This window comes from Akebia trifoliata, chromosome 5 (assembly GCF_017979445.1).
Source record: "Akebia trifoliata isolate Shusen 1 chromosome 5, ASM1797944v1, whole genome shotgun sequence".
Classification (NCBI taxonomy): Eukaryota; Viridiplantae; Streptophyta; class Magnoliopsida; order Ranunculales; family Lardizabalaceae; genus Akebia; species Akebia trifoliata.
The window spans coordinates 32,857,722-32,875,010 of NC_141379.1; the positions used below are offsets into that span (position 1 = coordinate 32,857,722).

General features: G+C 35.5%; 1 protein-coding gene and 1 pseudogene across 2 annotated transcripts; one reads left to right on the forward strand and one right to left on the reverse strand.

The window, feature by feature from the left end:
* The first annotated feature begins 5,558 nt into the window (after positions 1 to 5,558).
* Positions 5,559 to 10,398, forward strand: LOC147402323 (putative manganese-transporting ATPase PDR2). 2 transcript variants are annotated; one of them, XM_086443936.1, is made up of 4 exons: positions 5,559 to 6,328; positions 6,448 to 6,706; positions 9,540 to 9,656; positions 10,071 to 10,398. In XM_086443936.1, exons 2-4 carry the CDS (start codon positions 6,686 to 6,688, stop codon positions 10,263 to 10,265), a joined length of 333 nt encoding a protein of 110 aa, XP_086300062.1. In that variant the 5' UTR covers positions 5,559 to 6,328; positions 6,448 to 6,685; the 3' UTR covers positions 10,266 to 10,398. The 2 variants fall into 2 exon arrangements, with proteins under 2 accessions (XP_086300062.1, XP_086300061.1); XM_086443935.1 differs by lacking the exons at positions 5,559 to 6,328; positions 6,448 to 6,706 and adding exons at positions 8,454 to 8,837; positions 9,220 to 9,434.
* A 3,655-nt stretch (positions 10,399 to 14,053) lies between these two features.
* Positions 14,054 to 15,589, reverse strand: LOC147402324 (putative aspartic proteinase GIP2 pseudogene; annotated as a pseudogene).
* Positions 15,590 to 17,289: the final 1,700 nt, after the last annotated feature.

The window sequence follows — 17,289 nt, forward strand, 5'->3', positions numbered from 1 at the left end:
GTGTACGTTTCATTATATAGGGTTGTCTGTAGATCGTGTCGATCTTGGAACAATAACCATCGAGTTAGGTTGAAATTAGATAATGTTGAAGTAACATTAAAATGTACATGAGGGATATTTTAAACGGGGATCTGTGTCTAATAGATGATTTCATAAGAAATTAGCCTTTTTATAACTGATTTCAGAATCTATCATTTAGTCAAGGAGTTGAATAATGCTTCTAGTGGGATGGGATTAGTTTTATATATTCACATGTCTTTATAAGAATATCTTTACTTTTAGTGGTAGTCTTTATAAGAATATCTTTACTTTTACTATGTTCTCTGTCAACTTCCACGTGCCTTATCTCTTTGTATGATTTTAGCATATACTTAGTCTATAAAGAATGGTTTTGGTCCACCTTGTGGTCCCTTTTAAACCATATATATGATGGATTTGTATAGGTAAATTTATCATGTGTTGTCTACATGGGATGGTTTTGGTCCACATTGTAATCCCCCTTAAACCATGTGCATGCGTGCGTGCACAACTTAGTAAGTATTATTTTCAGCTTATTTTGTGAATCTATCATTTGTTTTTTCCTCTTACTTGTCAGTTGTATGTTTGATGGAGAGGCTCGAAGTTCCAAGCAAAGAGTGGATGTCGAAACCTAGGTTATCAACGGAATATATTGATGGTGTAGTGTCATTTATTAAATACTTGAGAACGAATAAACAGAATTTCGGTTATGATGATCATTATTTTTATCCTTGTGTCAAATGCCGTAATATTTCATCGAGAAGGAAAGATATAGAAACAATCGTAGAACACTTAATTTGTGACGGTGTAGATACTTCTTACACGAGATGGATATTCCATGGAGAACATTGGAGGGGCGGGGATCATGCAACAGTTGGGGCTAGTACGTCTGTTCGTCAGTGTGATGAAGATATGATCCCAAGAATGACAGATATGTTGAATGATGCGCTTGGACGTTTTTCCAACGAAGAAGATGAAGTTACTTGTATGGACGAGTGTTCTGATAGAAACGATGACCAAGTTCATGATGATTCAACAGATGATATTCAATATCACCAAATGATAGAAGAAGCGATGCAACCCTTATATCATTCATGTCGAAAAGAGGATACAAAATTATCAGTTATAGTTGAGTTGTTGAGTATGAAAACTAGACATCAATGGTCTCAGAAGAGTTTTGATGAATTGTTGCAAATGATTAAAAGGATATTGCCACATGATAACTCTTTACCAGAGAGTACCTACTCTGCAAAGAAAATGATCAAGACTTTAAGGATGAAATGCGAGATTATTCATGCATGTCCTAATGATTGTATATTGTATTGGAGAGAGAATAAAGGTAGAGATAGTTGTCCAAAATGTGGCGAGAGTAGATGGAAACCGGTTAATGAAAAGAAGTCGAGAAAAAAATTTTTACCGGTGAAAATATTGAGGTATTTCCCACTAACACAAATGTTGAAACGAATGTATAGTGTGCCATGGATTGCAGAGAACATGAAATGACATTCTAAGGGATGTCAACAACGAAAAGAGTTTATGTGTCATCCAGTGGATTCATCTTGTTGGAGAGGAGTGGATAGTAAATTGGGAGATTTTGCTATTGAGCCACGCAATGTTCGGTTGGGACTTGCAACAGATGGATTTAATCCATTTGGGATGAAAAACAACTCATACAGTTGTTGGCCTATTATGGTTGTTCCGTATAATCTGCCACCATCTTTATGCATGCGGAAGGAGTTTACGATGTTGACACTTTTGATTCCTGGGAGAAATGGTCCAGGACATGACATTGACGTGTACTTGCAGCCACTGATTGCAGAGCTAAATGAGTTGTGGTCTACAGGAATTGAAACATATGATGCTAGCACTAAACATATGTTTACAATGAGAGCAATTTTGTTATGGGCTATACATGATTTTCCAGCATACGGTCATTTATCGGGTTGTAAAACAGCGGGAAAATTTGCATGTCCTGTTTGTAGTGAAGGAACAGATTCAATGTGGTTAAAACATGGTGGAAAATTTGCTTATATGGGACACAGAAAATTTTTAACTGATCTTAACCATCCTTTCAGAAGTCAAAAATCTCAATTTAATGGGTATGAAGAAAAAGAGAAGCATAATCGTCGATTGAACGGAGTTGATCTATTAGCCAAGTTGGAAATAATTCATACAGAGTTTGGAAAATTACTAGGTAAGAAAAGGAAAAAATATATGAATGATGAGACTCCATGGTCGAAGAGATCAATATTTTTTGACTTGCCTTATTGGAAGGATTTGCCACTTCGTCACAATCTTGATGTGATGCACATTGAGAAAAATGTGACTGAAAATCTCTTTGCAACAATTATGAAGACGAAGGATAAGACTAAGGATGGCCTTAAAGCTCGATTAGACTTGAAAGAAATGAAGATAAAAAAGAATTTGTGGCCAATGAACATTAATGACAATGAGGTTTTACCAAAAGCTCTTTACGAACTATCTAATGAGGAAAAAGAATTAATTTGTAAAACCTTGTGTGATTTGAAAGTTCCTGTCGGATACAGTTCAAATTGGAAACAAAATGTGAGTTTACAAGAACTTCAATTGAAAATTTTGAAATCACATGATTATCACATACTTATGCAACATTTATTACCGGTGTTGCTAATGCACGCATTCAAGATGAAGAATCAAAAGCCATTGCGTGCCGCTATTCGACAACTCTCAATATTTTTCAATGTCTTATGCTCGAAAAAAATCAATCGTTTGGAGTTACAAAGTTTTAAAGGACGTATTGTAGAAACAGTGTGTGTATTCGAAAAATATTTTCCACCTTTTTTTGTTTCTATGATGCATCTCCTTGTGCACTTGGTGGAGGAAGCGCTGATGTGCGGACCAGTTAGATATCGATGGATGTATCCTTTTGAACGGTATGTGATGATCAATAAGTAATGAATATTTTTATTTGTCTTATCGTTATCTAATTCGTAAAATATTATTAGGATGATGAAGAGTTATAAACGATACGTGGTGAACCAAACATTCCCAGAAGGTTCTATCACAGAATGTTATCTTATGGAAGAAGCAATGATGTATGCTATGCATTACATGCCCGATGATTTACGTAGAATATGAAGTCATCAACGAGGCCAACATATGATTATGAATGATGACTGTGAACCTGCCTACCCTATTGATAAGAATGGGAAACGTTATGTTCTGAACAATGTGGAGTACGAGCAAGTTCGCAAATGGGTACTTCGTCAGTCTGCTGAGAATTCTCAATGGGAAAAGTATGTAGCAACAACTCAAATTTATTTCTATATTATATGAATTTAAGTCTCATTAATTCATACTATTTTCTATAGGAAATATAATGAATACCTTCAAAGTCTTGTGTCAAGGGCTAATAGTCGAAAGACCAATTCACAAGCAGAGAAAGAAATGCCATACGCTCATTGGGTTAGAGAACAACTACATGATGATTTCAACCCCTCAATCACAAAAAGGCTTGCTACCGGCCCAAATGCTTCTGCAATTTCATATAACGCATATGCAGTAAATGGGTATGTTTTTTATACAGCGGAATATGAAATGAATTTATCAACACAAAACTCTGGGGTGTCAATGAAAGCTGTAACGAGTTTCCGGGCAAATGCTAGAGATACAAATTATGTAGATGAAGAAGTTACCTATTATGGTATTGTAAAGAAAATACTTGAGTTGGACTACCTAGATTTCAAAGAGACGGTATTTTATTGTGATTGGGTACGTATAGAAGATTCAAATGGGTATATAGTTGATTGAGACACAAATTTACGATATGTTAATCTAGAGAGATTGATGAGAAATACAAAAGTGGACGATGAACCGTTTATTCTTGCCTCACAAGCAACTCAAGATTTTTATTGTAAAGATCAAAGTCGGCCTATGGAAGCTTGGCACGTGGTTTTAGAAGCTCCAAAGAGATTGAATAAAGATGTAGATGCTTTTGAAAATCCTTTAGCATTTGCGGCAAGTAACGTGGATGTTTTATCATCTGTTCTTAAAGAAGATATCATTGAAAATGATGATGAAAACTAACTATATTGGTACGTTATGTATCTATTTATGAAAAATAGTGTGTTATAATAGTAATGATCTACTTTTATTTCTTTCAAATACAAATTCATTATTAATACGTTATGTATACTATTTTTTTAATGTTATTCCATACAGGCCTTATGACGTTGATAGAAGATTCTGATAGCTCGTCGACGGAGAATTCTGATAACTCGTCGACATCGGATTCTGATAGCTCGACACCCTCGATTCCTACACGAGATAGTCATCAGAGTTCGTCGACATCGGATCCACATTCATCATCTGATTCACGCCTTCATGTGGAATTCAATGCTATGGGGCAATGCATTGGAGATAATTCGACAGACTTATCGACCAATATAGGCCGCTATGCGATGGCACACGTGCCACCTTTCTATTCTTCTTGGAGGAAGGTACCCCTCGGAGTTGCTTGAACTTATTTGGCGTCTTCTCCAGGTAGTTTAAATATTCTATTGATTAGTTGCAATAATGATGAATATTTTCATTATATTAGAATTGATTTATTTGTTTATATTTTGACAGTCCCGTTATGACATTTCTGAAGACTACAAGAAGTTTTGCCTACAGAAAGCCGGTCATGCATGGAGAGATTGGAAATATCGATTGGGGAAGGAATATTGCAAAGTTGGTAATACTGATGCAGAACGAAAGATGAATAAGCCCAAAAGTAGATGGATCAAACAGGATGATTGAGAGAAGTTTGTTGATTTAAAATCAACATTGGCTGACCAAGAAAAATGTGAGAAAATGAAAAAGCTTCGTAAGCAAAATAAAACTCCGCACACAACAGGTAGAAAGGGTATAGCAAAAAAGGCAGAAGAAATGGTAAGTATTAATTTAATTATTAATTTACATACTCTATTTCAAATGTTCATTAATTTGTATTGCTTTTAAGATTGTATGCATTTTTTGATGTGGCACATTTTTTATCTATATAGAAAAAATATAAGACGGATGGTCGGCAACCTACAAGAACAGAGCTTTTCATCGATAGTCATACGAGGAGTGATGGTAGTGCTCTCACTCCTGAGTTGGCTAAATCTCTTGTAAGTGATGTCATTTTTTTGATTAAATTTTTTATTTTTATTTTTGAAAAAATTATTTATCATCTTAATGTTTTCATTATTTTGTAGGGTCAATTAAACAATCTTATTAAAGAAGATCCTAACTTTGCCCATAAAGATATCGACCATGATCCTATTTCCATTGTATGTATGACTTATATTATTTAATTTTGATATTTTATTTTCATACATTATATTAATTGTAGTTATGCATAGGTGTTTGGGAAAGATGGAAAAGGCAGAGTAAGAGGTATGGGAGGCGGAGTTTCAAAGACTTCATTACGTTATACAATTCAAAGTCGGAATTATACGAATAAATTTGAAAAAGACATGGTTAACTTAACTCAACTAGTTCATGCACTAATGAAAGATAAGAAGAAGAAAAAGAAGAAGAAGAAGAACAAGCACAAGAAGAAAAAATCATTTACATTTGAAGTTGGAGGTCCTTCTATTCAGGTAAGATGTAAAAATATTTTAGCTTTAGCGATTCTTCATTTTAGCTTTAGAGATTCTTCATTTAATTCTTCATTTAATTCTAATAGGCGACATCAGATTCCATAATTCCTAATAGGCGAGGAGGTAAAGAACCAATATCAGAACCATTACCATCATTGAATAATGGTAAGGTATGCTTATTGATGAACTTTAGAAGGAATGTGGTCTACGCCAAAGGAGCACTAGTAGATCCTGAGAAGCCAGATATGGAGTATTATTCAATTTGTATCGATGAGATCATTGATTCTTCGGCTGAGCTAATGGATAGAGCTGGACCCCAAGGGACTTTACTTGATATTCTTTGTGGTGAGGTGATTAGATGGCCTAGGAGCCATTGTCGTGTATTTTGATAGGCATGAGGTAATTTTCATAAATCTCAATTCTGTTTTAGATTTTCCTAAGTTGAAACTGAATTACAATGAGTTATATATTGATATGCCTATTGGACTAATAGAATGAGTTTGATGTATGCTCACCTGATTGGTATTCACTTCTCACTGAACCCAGGCTACCGGTCTCAAAACACTTGTGGATTTGGAGGTATTTTCTGTGCTTGCAGTAAATTTGGAGGTATTTTCACTATATCCGAGAAGTTACTTGGGAAGGCAGATTGGTTGGGGTGGCAGCAGCAGCAGCAACAATGAGGGATCCATAATGATAACAGAGTTATGCCTTCCTATCACTCAAACATGTGTTCGAATGGTTTCTAGACGATCAGCTAACTACCAACCAAACATCCATAATGATCATACTGTACTGATTCTAGCTACCCTTAATTCCACAGATGGAGATGTATGAGAGAAGAGCCAAGAAGGTGGAGGATATAAGGTGTATGATCAATGCTGAAGATGTGGGACTGTTAGATCGGCTGGAGCTGATCGATGAAATTGGAAGACTAGGATTGGGGTACCTGTTCAAGGACTTCAAGAGAATGCTGGATGTCATAGCTACCGAGAACAATAATGATGGAGCGGAGGAGAGTCTCCATGGCATAGCACTTCGCTTTCGTCTGCTTAGACAATATGGGTATGAGATATCCCAAGGTATTAGTCCTTGTCCCTCAAATTTCAATAATCTAGTTAAGATATTAAATTTAAGACTAATCAAAACCAGTGATTGAGGCAAAAACCTGTCAAATTGGTCAGACCTAAGTTCACTTGTTGGAGGATTAATTTGAGTTTAAAGGACTTGTGAGTTAGATCTTCATTGAAGGATGATTTATTTCTAGAGAAGAGCTTGTAAGTTTGATGTCCTCTAGAAGAATTAGGACTTGTGCAGTACGAATTTGCTGTTAATGAACCAATGGCATGAGGCCCATATTCCAATCCCCCCTTTTACTCTACCGTTTTCATCATTATTTCCCCTGTTCTTACTGGCAATCTGATGCCACCCAAGTTTCTAGGGTTGCCTCTTTAATGTTGAAATTAGTTTCTTTTCTATTGCATCTGAAATAAAAGCATTAAGTTTAGTAATACGTTTGCCCTTATATTTTGTAGGCTGTTTCTAGAAGAGCTACTTTACATGAGATGATTAGAGACTACAGGAACAAGTGATCTTCAGATACTTATCTCTTTTCTTAAAAAGCAACCAGAGGATAAGACCAACGAGTCTCACATATTAGCTAGTTCAGCTAGCACTGTGAATGATCTAAGAAAAGCTCGTTTGCGACTTTCCACAGTGGAAAAAGAAGCCAAAAAAGAAATTCCCTTGAATATGTATCTGATTTTGTAAGTATTTCTGTTAAATTGAATTCCTTGACTATGGATGAGCGTCTTGTATATTTTGTTTTGGTTGTGTTTTGCTTCTTGTAAGATGGCCCACCTTGGCTGCTGTTTCCTTTTTTGTTTCTTTATCATTAAAATCTGTTGCCTACACAAAAAAATTGTGGACATTCATAGTTGTAGACAACCAGTACTGGGAACCGTAATGCAATAAGTAAAGCAATTAAAGGAAATCATGGTATTGAAGAAAAAATGATTTTTTGTTCGTGCAAGAGCAGCCTAAAATTAGGGTGGTCTGTTGCAGTCTTCGCTGTTCATCATTATCCTTTTGAAAGTTTTGTTTTTGGCGTCTCATTTCTTTTTATTTTGCTGAGTGAGAATGGTCTTATGATATACCGTTTGCTCTTTATAAATTTCAATGCAGAGGAATTGAACCATCTGCCACGGCAGCAGACATCAAGAAGGCCTATCGCAGAGCAGCTCTCAGACATCATCCAGACAAGGTATTAAGCCTACATAAATGATTTTCTTTTTTGATTATGAATACAGAACTGAATCAAGAACATAAATGACTTAATTTGCTGTTATACAGCTCTCATTTCTCTTTCTCAGTGTATTCATTCATCTGCACCCACCCCCACCCCCTTTTAATCTCCTTTTGGGTTGTTTATTTTTTGAAATTTCGGTTCTGAAGATTTATATCCAATTAATTCTGGAAATGTGTTTGAGCTGTTATTTTCTTTTCCAAAGGGTGGGTCTGATTTGGTGGAAGCTAATTGGAAAACACAGAAAAAGAAGGAACATGTATCAACTTTTCACATATTTATGCTTTTTCTTTAGCCTTAAGTATCTGATGCTTTTCATGTTGTGATGCATATGTTCATGCTGCATTTTGAAAATCTCATTCCTTGGATATAAATTTTTACAAAAATGTAAATTAATTGTTACCTATAAAACAATCAAAACATTTCTTTAATGAGATTGCATGTAATTCCTTATTACTTAAGTGTAATTCGAAACTTTAAAGTGTACTGTAAAGCTCACTTTCAAATCTGATCGAACAAGAAAATTTTCATACACTTGATGCTTCTTCATGTTCCTGAAACATTTAGTTTATATGGAGAAGCTATTTCATACTGGCTCACACTTGTATTCATAGCTTAGTTATGTTGACTTGTATCCTTTATGCACTGCAATTGGGATGTTGCACTAACCGTCTTTGTCTTTGTCTTTCTGTGTATAAAAATTAGGTATTGGATTTGATGATGAGAAGTCACTGCTAATGTCACAGATGAGCTTGGAGAAAAGGTTTGGTCAATCAGCTGTTTTTGTTGCATCTACACTCATGGAAAATGGTGGTGTTCCTCATTCAGCAACTCCTGAGACTCTTCTTAAAGAAGCCATCCATGTTATCAGCTGTGGGTATGAGGACAAGTCAGACTGGGGAAGAGAGGTATGATGGTTTCTCTTGTTTGATGTTTTATTTTCTATCTGTCCTTTCCGATTGTAGGTGCAGCTCCTCCATATTTCTCTCAAAAGCATGAGAAACTCCTTGGTTTTATGAGCTGGGCAAGTTTTATTAGCTGTTGACATTGATCAAGCATATAATCACAGCAAAACAGTTTTTTTCCCTTCATACCAACATGAAATTTTCTAATTTCTTAGCCTTCTTACTTTTGAAGTACCCGGTGTTATGAACCATGGTGGTCTATAAGCTGTTGATAATTGTTATTTTTGGAGCATTTAGAGAACCTTGTGCCCCTTTTGATTACTCTTCCCCCTCCTAAACAAATTTCTCTTCTTGCATTTCTAATAAACCATGGTGGACTATGCAGATAGGATGGATCTATGGGTCTGTCACAGAAGATATTCTTACAGGATTCTTAGTCGGCATTGCCCCATCTGGTATGGTTATGGTGGCAGGCTGAAATGGCTGGAGAGATTCGCATACATCAACACCACCATTTACCTAATAACTGCCATTCCTCTTCTTGCATATTGTACATTGCCTGCTGTCTGTCTGCTTACGGGAAAGTTCATTATTCCACAGGTAACGACAACTACCCTCACCCTGAAAACTTAAGTGGGCAACTTGGCCAACACTGACACATATATCTTGTGGTTTTGTTGTCCCCCGCAACCACAATGATTTCAGGTTTTTGCAAGGGTCGCTCCTGAGCAGAAGGAACTACTCATGACCACTTTCAAAACAGTTGGAAGGATTACATTGATGTGTGGAGATGGAACCAATGATGTTGGGGCTTTGAAGCAGGTATTTTTTTTTCTTATACACCCTTTGAATGTAATGCATAGAGAATAAAAGAAGATTAGAACCGAGGAAATGTAGAAGTTATTGTTGATGCTCTCATTTCCAAAATAGAGCCGCTTCATGGCACTTCAGGTAACTAAAATGTAGCCTCGATGGCACTCTATCAACCATTGTTACCAAGTGTAGGCAATTGACCCCCCACAAGCCTGATAAGCTTAGACATTATTATTGGGTGTGAGCATCCATGCATGTGACTAGTAAATTCTGGTCTGAGCATGTCGCCTTGTGCTTGCATTGTAATAAGGTAGGATTCACACAGAGCATTGCTTTTTTTTTTTTTTTTTTTTTTTGAAGATTTTTACACTAATCCAGAAAAAAAATGAATAATAATAATATATTGTTATTATGCTTTCTCAGTCCCATGTAGAGAAACAACAGCAGAAGCTAAAGAAGCTCATGGATGAGATGAATGAGGAAAGCGATGGTCGTGCCGCTCCTATTGTTAAGCTTGGTGATGCGTCAATGGCATCTCCTTTCACTGCAAAGCATGTGTCTGTGGCTCCCACCACTGCTATAATCCGACAGGGCAGGAGTTCAAGATACTTGGCCTAAATTGCCTCAAGCTTGGTGACATCCAAGCCACCATCAGTGGCATCTTCACAGCAGCCTTCTTTCTCTTCATATCTCATGCCCGTCCTCTTCCGAAACTATACAATCCCTCTGAATTTCATGTCCTCTTCATATCTAGTGGATTTATTTTATTTTATTCTTTTTTTTTGTAAGACTTCATTACATTGATGTATTTGAATATGATCTCAGGAATTCTTCCAATAAATATAAGTAATTTTTTTTTAAATCTTATTATTCTTTATATTATAATTTGAATGCAAATTGGTGTGGATCGGATGTGAATAGACGGGATGGAATGTGAATGTTGATGTAGATATAAATGTGTGATTTTTTTCACAGGTAAAGGTTGAAAACAAAAGCATTTTGTCACATAAAAGTTTTGATTGTCGAAAATATGGTAAGAACCCAGATTCGACGGTCTTAAACCGTCGAAAATATGGTAAGAACCCAGATTCGACGGTCTTAAACCGTCGAAAATATTTTATTCGACGGCTTATAGCTGTCGAAAATAGTTTATTCGACGGCTTATAACTGTCGAATTTATGAAAAATTCTATGGTTTTTAGCCGTCGAATTTTTTTTCGACAAGAAAAATTTCGATAGCCCCGTTCGACGGTCGGGACTGTCGAATTGATCCATAATTCGACGGTTTTGGACCGTCGATATTTTGGTATTTTCACATAGTGTGATTTCATCAAGATCTCACTTGATGAAAAATATCTATGGATCTGACACATCCACGTTAGACATGCCCCCCCGGTTGATACACAAAACATATTGTATAATTTATGTATTTTCTTCTTACATTTTATTGCATTATTATCCCAACTGGATTGAGCTGGAATTGATTTGGTAGATTATAAAATGAAATATAAATTATCGATTTGGATTTGAAGTTAATGAATCACAATAGATCAAATTTTGAATCCAATAACAACAGATCTATATCTATAGGTAGAGATCAAAGTTTGGAGGAGAGCAAATCATTTCTATTGGAGGACCATTTGAGTGTTACATATTCAAACTGTTGGAAAATGCAGAAGTGACATGAAAATTTACATCCACTCACACATTGCTGATGTGTATAGAGCTATACATACTTTTTTATGGATAGCATAATTCATTCAAGCTATTTTAATTTTTGAAAAAGATAAACATTCAATTAACAACTTCTAATTCTCATTATTTTTCAATCAAAATTCAAGTTTTTAAATGATATTGATATATAATATCAATATATAAAATGATATATAAAATGCTGGGGTGACACAGGATTTAGTGTGATTCTCTCAATTCTGACGTGAACATGCATACATAACCATAGATGATTTTAACTCATATCATGAGGAAACACATCTATGGTTATGTGCACATCGCACGTCAGACTTGTGAGAATCGTAATAAATAGTTTGTCATTTCAGCATTTTCTTATATATATATTTGTTCAAAAATACTTAAATAATAGATTTCTTATGTTTAGCGGCGGCTGTCACATCAAATCATTTTAATTTTATGATGAAAAAATAATGGGCCCATATAACATTGAGTCTGACCAGCCTTACGAAAAACAGTGCGGAAAAAAAGTCTTACTAACCCTTATCCACCGTCAAAAATACCTTGAGATACATAAAACAAGCCCTCAAGATATGCAACAAATCTCAAGGTCTTATTTACACATCTCAGAGGGTGGCTGATTCTTAGTAAGTTCCTTTTTCCTCACTATCTTAGGAAAGATAAGGGTTTCTCTACGTATAACATCCAATGCACCATCATTAACAAAGTTTTGTTTTAAAATTTTGAAAGGTTTTGCCGTGAAACAAGTTTACTTGGGGAGTGCAGCTACACCTAAATCCTAGAAGGTTCTCTCATCTTCAAAGTCAAAAGATGTGAATGTGTGTCATTTTATCATACCATGTGAGATTTCCACCCACCTCAACTGACAAAATCTTCAAAGGGCATTTCCTTTGACTTAATCAGGGTAAATGTAAAATTTATTAGATTAATTAAAGAATAATGCTGAAGTGATCTCAAGATTGTATCTCATATCACACATCCTAACATTAAAGTGTGGAGGAACCCTAAATGATTTTTATCAAGATATGATTCAAAAGCATCTATGGTTCCTATACACTTTCACGTCAGGATATACAATTTGAGGTATAATCTTGAAGTCACTCCAACACGACTCTTAATTAAATGAACTACAATCACAACCATCTCATCTATTACCCTTTTTTTTTTTTTTTTTTAAATCTTATGGATTCAAGGTTCTTCTCTCACAAGAAAAAAAAAAAAAAAAAGAGGACAATCTTCTCTTTCTTTTCTCCATGTTTGAATTATTCAAGAAAAACCCAGAAAATTTTGATCCTTGTGCAAACCCCTTACGTTTCCACCCAAGTAGCTCCATTAATGACGATTCATTGGACGAGAATTCATAATATGGTAATAGACAACAATCGGAGCAAATTCGATGCAGCTAGCAACAATGTGGCATGTTTAGCATTCATGGATGGTGGGGAGAGAGCTGAACAAGCCGTTATAATTAGTTCATTCCAGATGGAAAATAATTTCCTCTTGTTTGATCTTGAAGAGTCAAGTTTAGGGTTTAGTTCTTCCTTGTTCTTTGCTAGGACAACATGCAGCAACTTCAAGTTTACACCAGGGCTTTGACTTAATTGGCTTTGTTTGTTTTTTTTTTTTCTAATAAGACCCATTATTTAATTATTTAATTATTATTTCTACAATCTATAATGTTAATGCTTGTAATAAATCTGTAATTTGGCGGTTTGGCTTAGCTATGCAAGCTTTCTCTGGCCTTTTAAATTGGCAAATTAAAGAAGGGCACCAAGACATTATTATATATGCATGTTATCCCTTATTAAGATCATTCATGAACATGGTTTTAAAACTAGTTTTGATGTCTTGTCCATGAACGAGATTGAGTAGTTTCGGACAGTATTCCGATATATTTAAGTCGTCTTGTTCAATAATAACAAAAATAAGCTGTGATTTTAAATCTTGTCCCATACGTTTGACTTGTCTATTCATATCGTTGGTGGACAATATCGAGACATATCTGATGAGTCATCTCGGTCTTGGACATTTAAAATCATGTTCAAGTGGTATCCATGGGAGGGTCCATGGGTTGGACTGGTTCCTTTCATTGATGGGCTCGACTGGTTCCTCAATGATCCCTATGTGGCACACTCTTTTGGGGGTCCACTGACAGACCTACAAAGAAAATCAGTTCGGTCAGTGATTTTTAGCCATTGGGTTCTGAGTTGAGGTCAGAACCATTGAATCCTCCTCACAGTAATTAAATTAATGTATCCACACAAGCCCAAAACATTGCATGGTAACTGACCAAATGACATTTTGCCCCCATCCCTTGGTGCACCCACACCTAAAATCAGCTTGATTGGTGTGCCAATCTTGATTTTTGGACAAATGCAATAGCTAGATTGTCCAACTTAACTTCTTCTAGAATATTTTTGGATCAACCATCAGATAAGAATTACTTCAATAAGAGTCATGGTTCCAATATTTAGAAATTTCGTTTTAGGAAACAATTTCTATATAAATTTTATAATTATATTAAATGGTTTAGTTTTTATTAGTAATTTAATATCCTAAAAGAATTTTGAAAGTATTTTAGTCATTAATTAATAACAATAAGTTCTCTACTAAGAGAGCGTGGTCTCAGTAGCTTCTTCTGTAATTTCAAGCTCAATTTAATCAGTTTCTGACACATTTTTTTTTCTAAGACATAAATTAAGATTGTATAACAAGGGAAATTACATTATTTTTCTGAAGTATTAGGTACAAAATAAAACATAAACAGTTGGTGAGGCCCAACACAAGTGAGTGTCGGGCATCCATTTATTGTTACAATTATTACAACAACAAAAAAAAGAGAGAAAGACCACATTTGATCATCTATGATCTAGGTATTTGATTTGAAGTTGAAGTTTGAACAAGTCGTCTGCAAGTTCAATAGTGAAGAGCTGAATCCAACCCTTGAAGAAGCTAGATCAATCTGTACAAGATTGTTCTCCAACTGATGTCCCCCAATTACAATCGAAGCTTTCGGATTCATGGCAACTTCAGGGACTGACTTCGCGTCTACGAACCCAAGACACATTACATCATCCTTCACCTTCACCATTGAATTCGACCCCAATATCCTCCAAAAAACATTCTTACTCTGCAAGACAAGATCGATCGTGGGCACAGCAGGTCCCCCACGAGTACTACCGATGTTCTTTGAGCTGAAGCATGTCTCGAAAGGAGCCACAGATGCCACCCTATTAATTTTCATAGATTTGGCTTCAATGATGAAAGCTTCTGTGAAAGCTTTATATATTGAGGTCTCCAAAATAGAATAAGGAGCAACTGTACTGAATTTCGTTCCACCAACACCATTTTTACCAATAGATAACAAGGATGAATTCAACAATACATGTTTACCATTGATTTCAATCGATGACACACCAATGAAGTATTCAAATGAGGGTTCACCTCGTAAAGCCACACCATTTGTACTTACAGGATTATTGATCAACTTAGTGTAAGTAAGCGACTTTGAAATGTCGATATGGGGAAGAAACACGTAGGGCCCATCACCGAAAAAGATGACACCGGGGGACACGGTTGAGGGGGATAGACAAATGGCAAATTTACGACGAAAGTTAAATGTAGATGCTAGTTGTGATGGCAATGCAATTCGGGTTTTCCCAAGTCCCGCAATACCTTTAGCACCATTGGCAAGGCCTTCTACGAGGAAATCAGCAGTACAAGAGAAAATGAAGCGAGGGATGGTGACGATAGGACCAGGTTTAGATCCATCGGTGGAATGAAGAGCGACGACATCTTGGGAAACATCTCCGCCCGTGATGTATTCGGTGACACCATTTTGAGGAGAGAGACTGCATGAATTGTTATTGCACCCTGGTGAAGGAATGTTATTGCATTCGGTACAAAAAGAATGGGCATTGGCGGCCGAGCACTGGGCCGAGTGACATCGGGTTGGACGGTACGACGATGACACATAACCGGAATCACAATCGACCCATACAAAATGCCCACTGAGGTCGACGACGAGTTTTATGGGAATAAGAGGTGTTCTTTGATTGATGGTAGTGACATATTGGAGGGTGGGGGCATCTTTGGTGACAGGAAGGATGAGTGCTTTAGGTTTGAAGGATGTTTGAGAATGAGAGAAAGAGATGAGAGAGAGACAGAGAAGAAACAAGAGTTGAAGAGAAGAAGCCATTGAAAGAAGGAAACCGATGGGAGAAGAGATGGTGTGGTTTTGGCTAGAGATCACTACTACTATATATATACTTTTTTTTTTTTGGTCAAAACCTCCCAATCTTGACTACAGCCGCCCCTTTGGATAAGGTCAAATTTAAACAAAGATAGGTGAAAATTTATTTTCTAATACGCGTGGATACGTTAATGTTCATGTACGGATTTATTGCATAAAGTGGGTCAGATATTAAATTTGAATTTCATGGGTTTGAAAAATAAATAGATTGAATGTGGTTTGATGTCTGGAGATGGAACCCGGGTGCATATGGACCCATCCCTATATATACCCCTAGGTCCAGATGATGTGTTGCATTGAAAATATGTTTTTAGGTTAAAAATATCATTTCTACTACTGTAATATAACTTTATTTTTTATAAAATAAAGTGATTATAATGCTAAACTGAATCCAATATAATTTTATGTAATAGGATTCAAGCCAGATTCAAATCTATATACAAATTTTGAGTCAGAATAGGGATAGTCTCGTATCCAACTTGGATTCAACCCATTTTAAGTCATACACGGATTGGACTATGATTAGGACTAGTCAAGAATAATCAAAACAAAAATAAAAAATTTGTGGAGGCAATAAATAGAGGAAAAAAAATTGTGGGGGTAATAACAACGGATTTTCTTATTCGTTGCTATTATCTATCGTAATAACTCATTTATCTTAATAGACTTTGAAAATTCTTGAGAGAGGGCAAGTGCCTCCACTACCCTTAATGTAAATTCACTCCTAACTATGATAGAGTTTGCTAAAGCCTCCAGAGTAAGTCTAACCTGACTTAGTGGGTCATTGGACCACATGGATTACCATATTGGCAATCTAACATTAAAAGCTCAAGATTTCATGGAAGAACTCACATTAAAAAAAATAAAAAAATAAAAAAATAAAAAAATAATAATAATAATCTATTTTGGGCATAATCCAAAGTGTTGTAAATGTAATGTCATCGAAATTTAAAATTTAAAATTTAAATTTATGCGTGAAATTTATATATAGGAAAGAGAGCCAAACATTGTGACAAACATTTTTTTCAATATATGAGTTAAAAGTTTCTTAATGAATTGATGTTTTGTAATGATGATCTCTATCATGTAGATAGAGATCATCCTCACAAAAAATAAATCCATTCCAAAACTTTTAACCCCATCAAAAGTGATTTACAAAAATTGGATGGTCCACGATTCTTTAACTATTATATTAGGATTAGAAATTTTGGAATGAACTGATTTTTTATGAGGATGATCTCTTCACCATAGAGATCATCCTTACAAAAAATCAGCCCTATTCCGAAACTTCTAACCCCTATTTTAAAAAATGTTTGGCACAATATTCGATTTTCTTTAGGCCTTCGAACGCCACATATTATATATATATATATAATATTTTTTTTAAGTTCTTAAATTTTGTTTTGATATACATCCGGCGACCAGCTCATGGTTTTGGATGCCAGCTGCATTGGGCGGCTAGGTAACGTTCCAGACTAACTAGTAAAGTAAGCAAAGTGTTTTTCAAACTTCAAGAGATGTCAAAATACCACTCCTCATAGATAATAAAGGTATTTGCTAAAATCAACGGGCTGAAACCATTTAATGAACAATTACTGAATGCAAGTATGCATCTAAAGTTGATTTTCAAGGGTTACAGGGACATACCTTTTGGGTTTTTACGTCTACATTAATATTTACC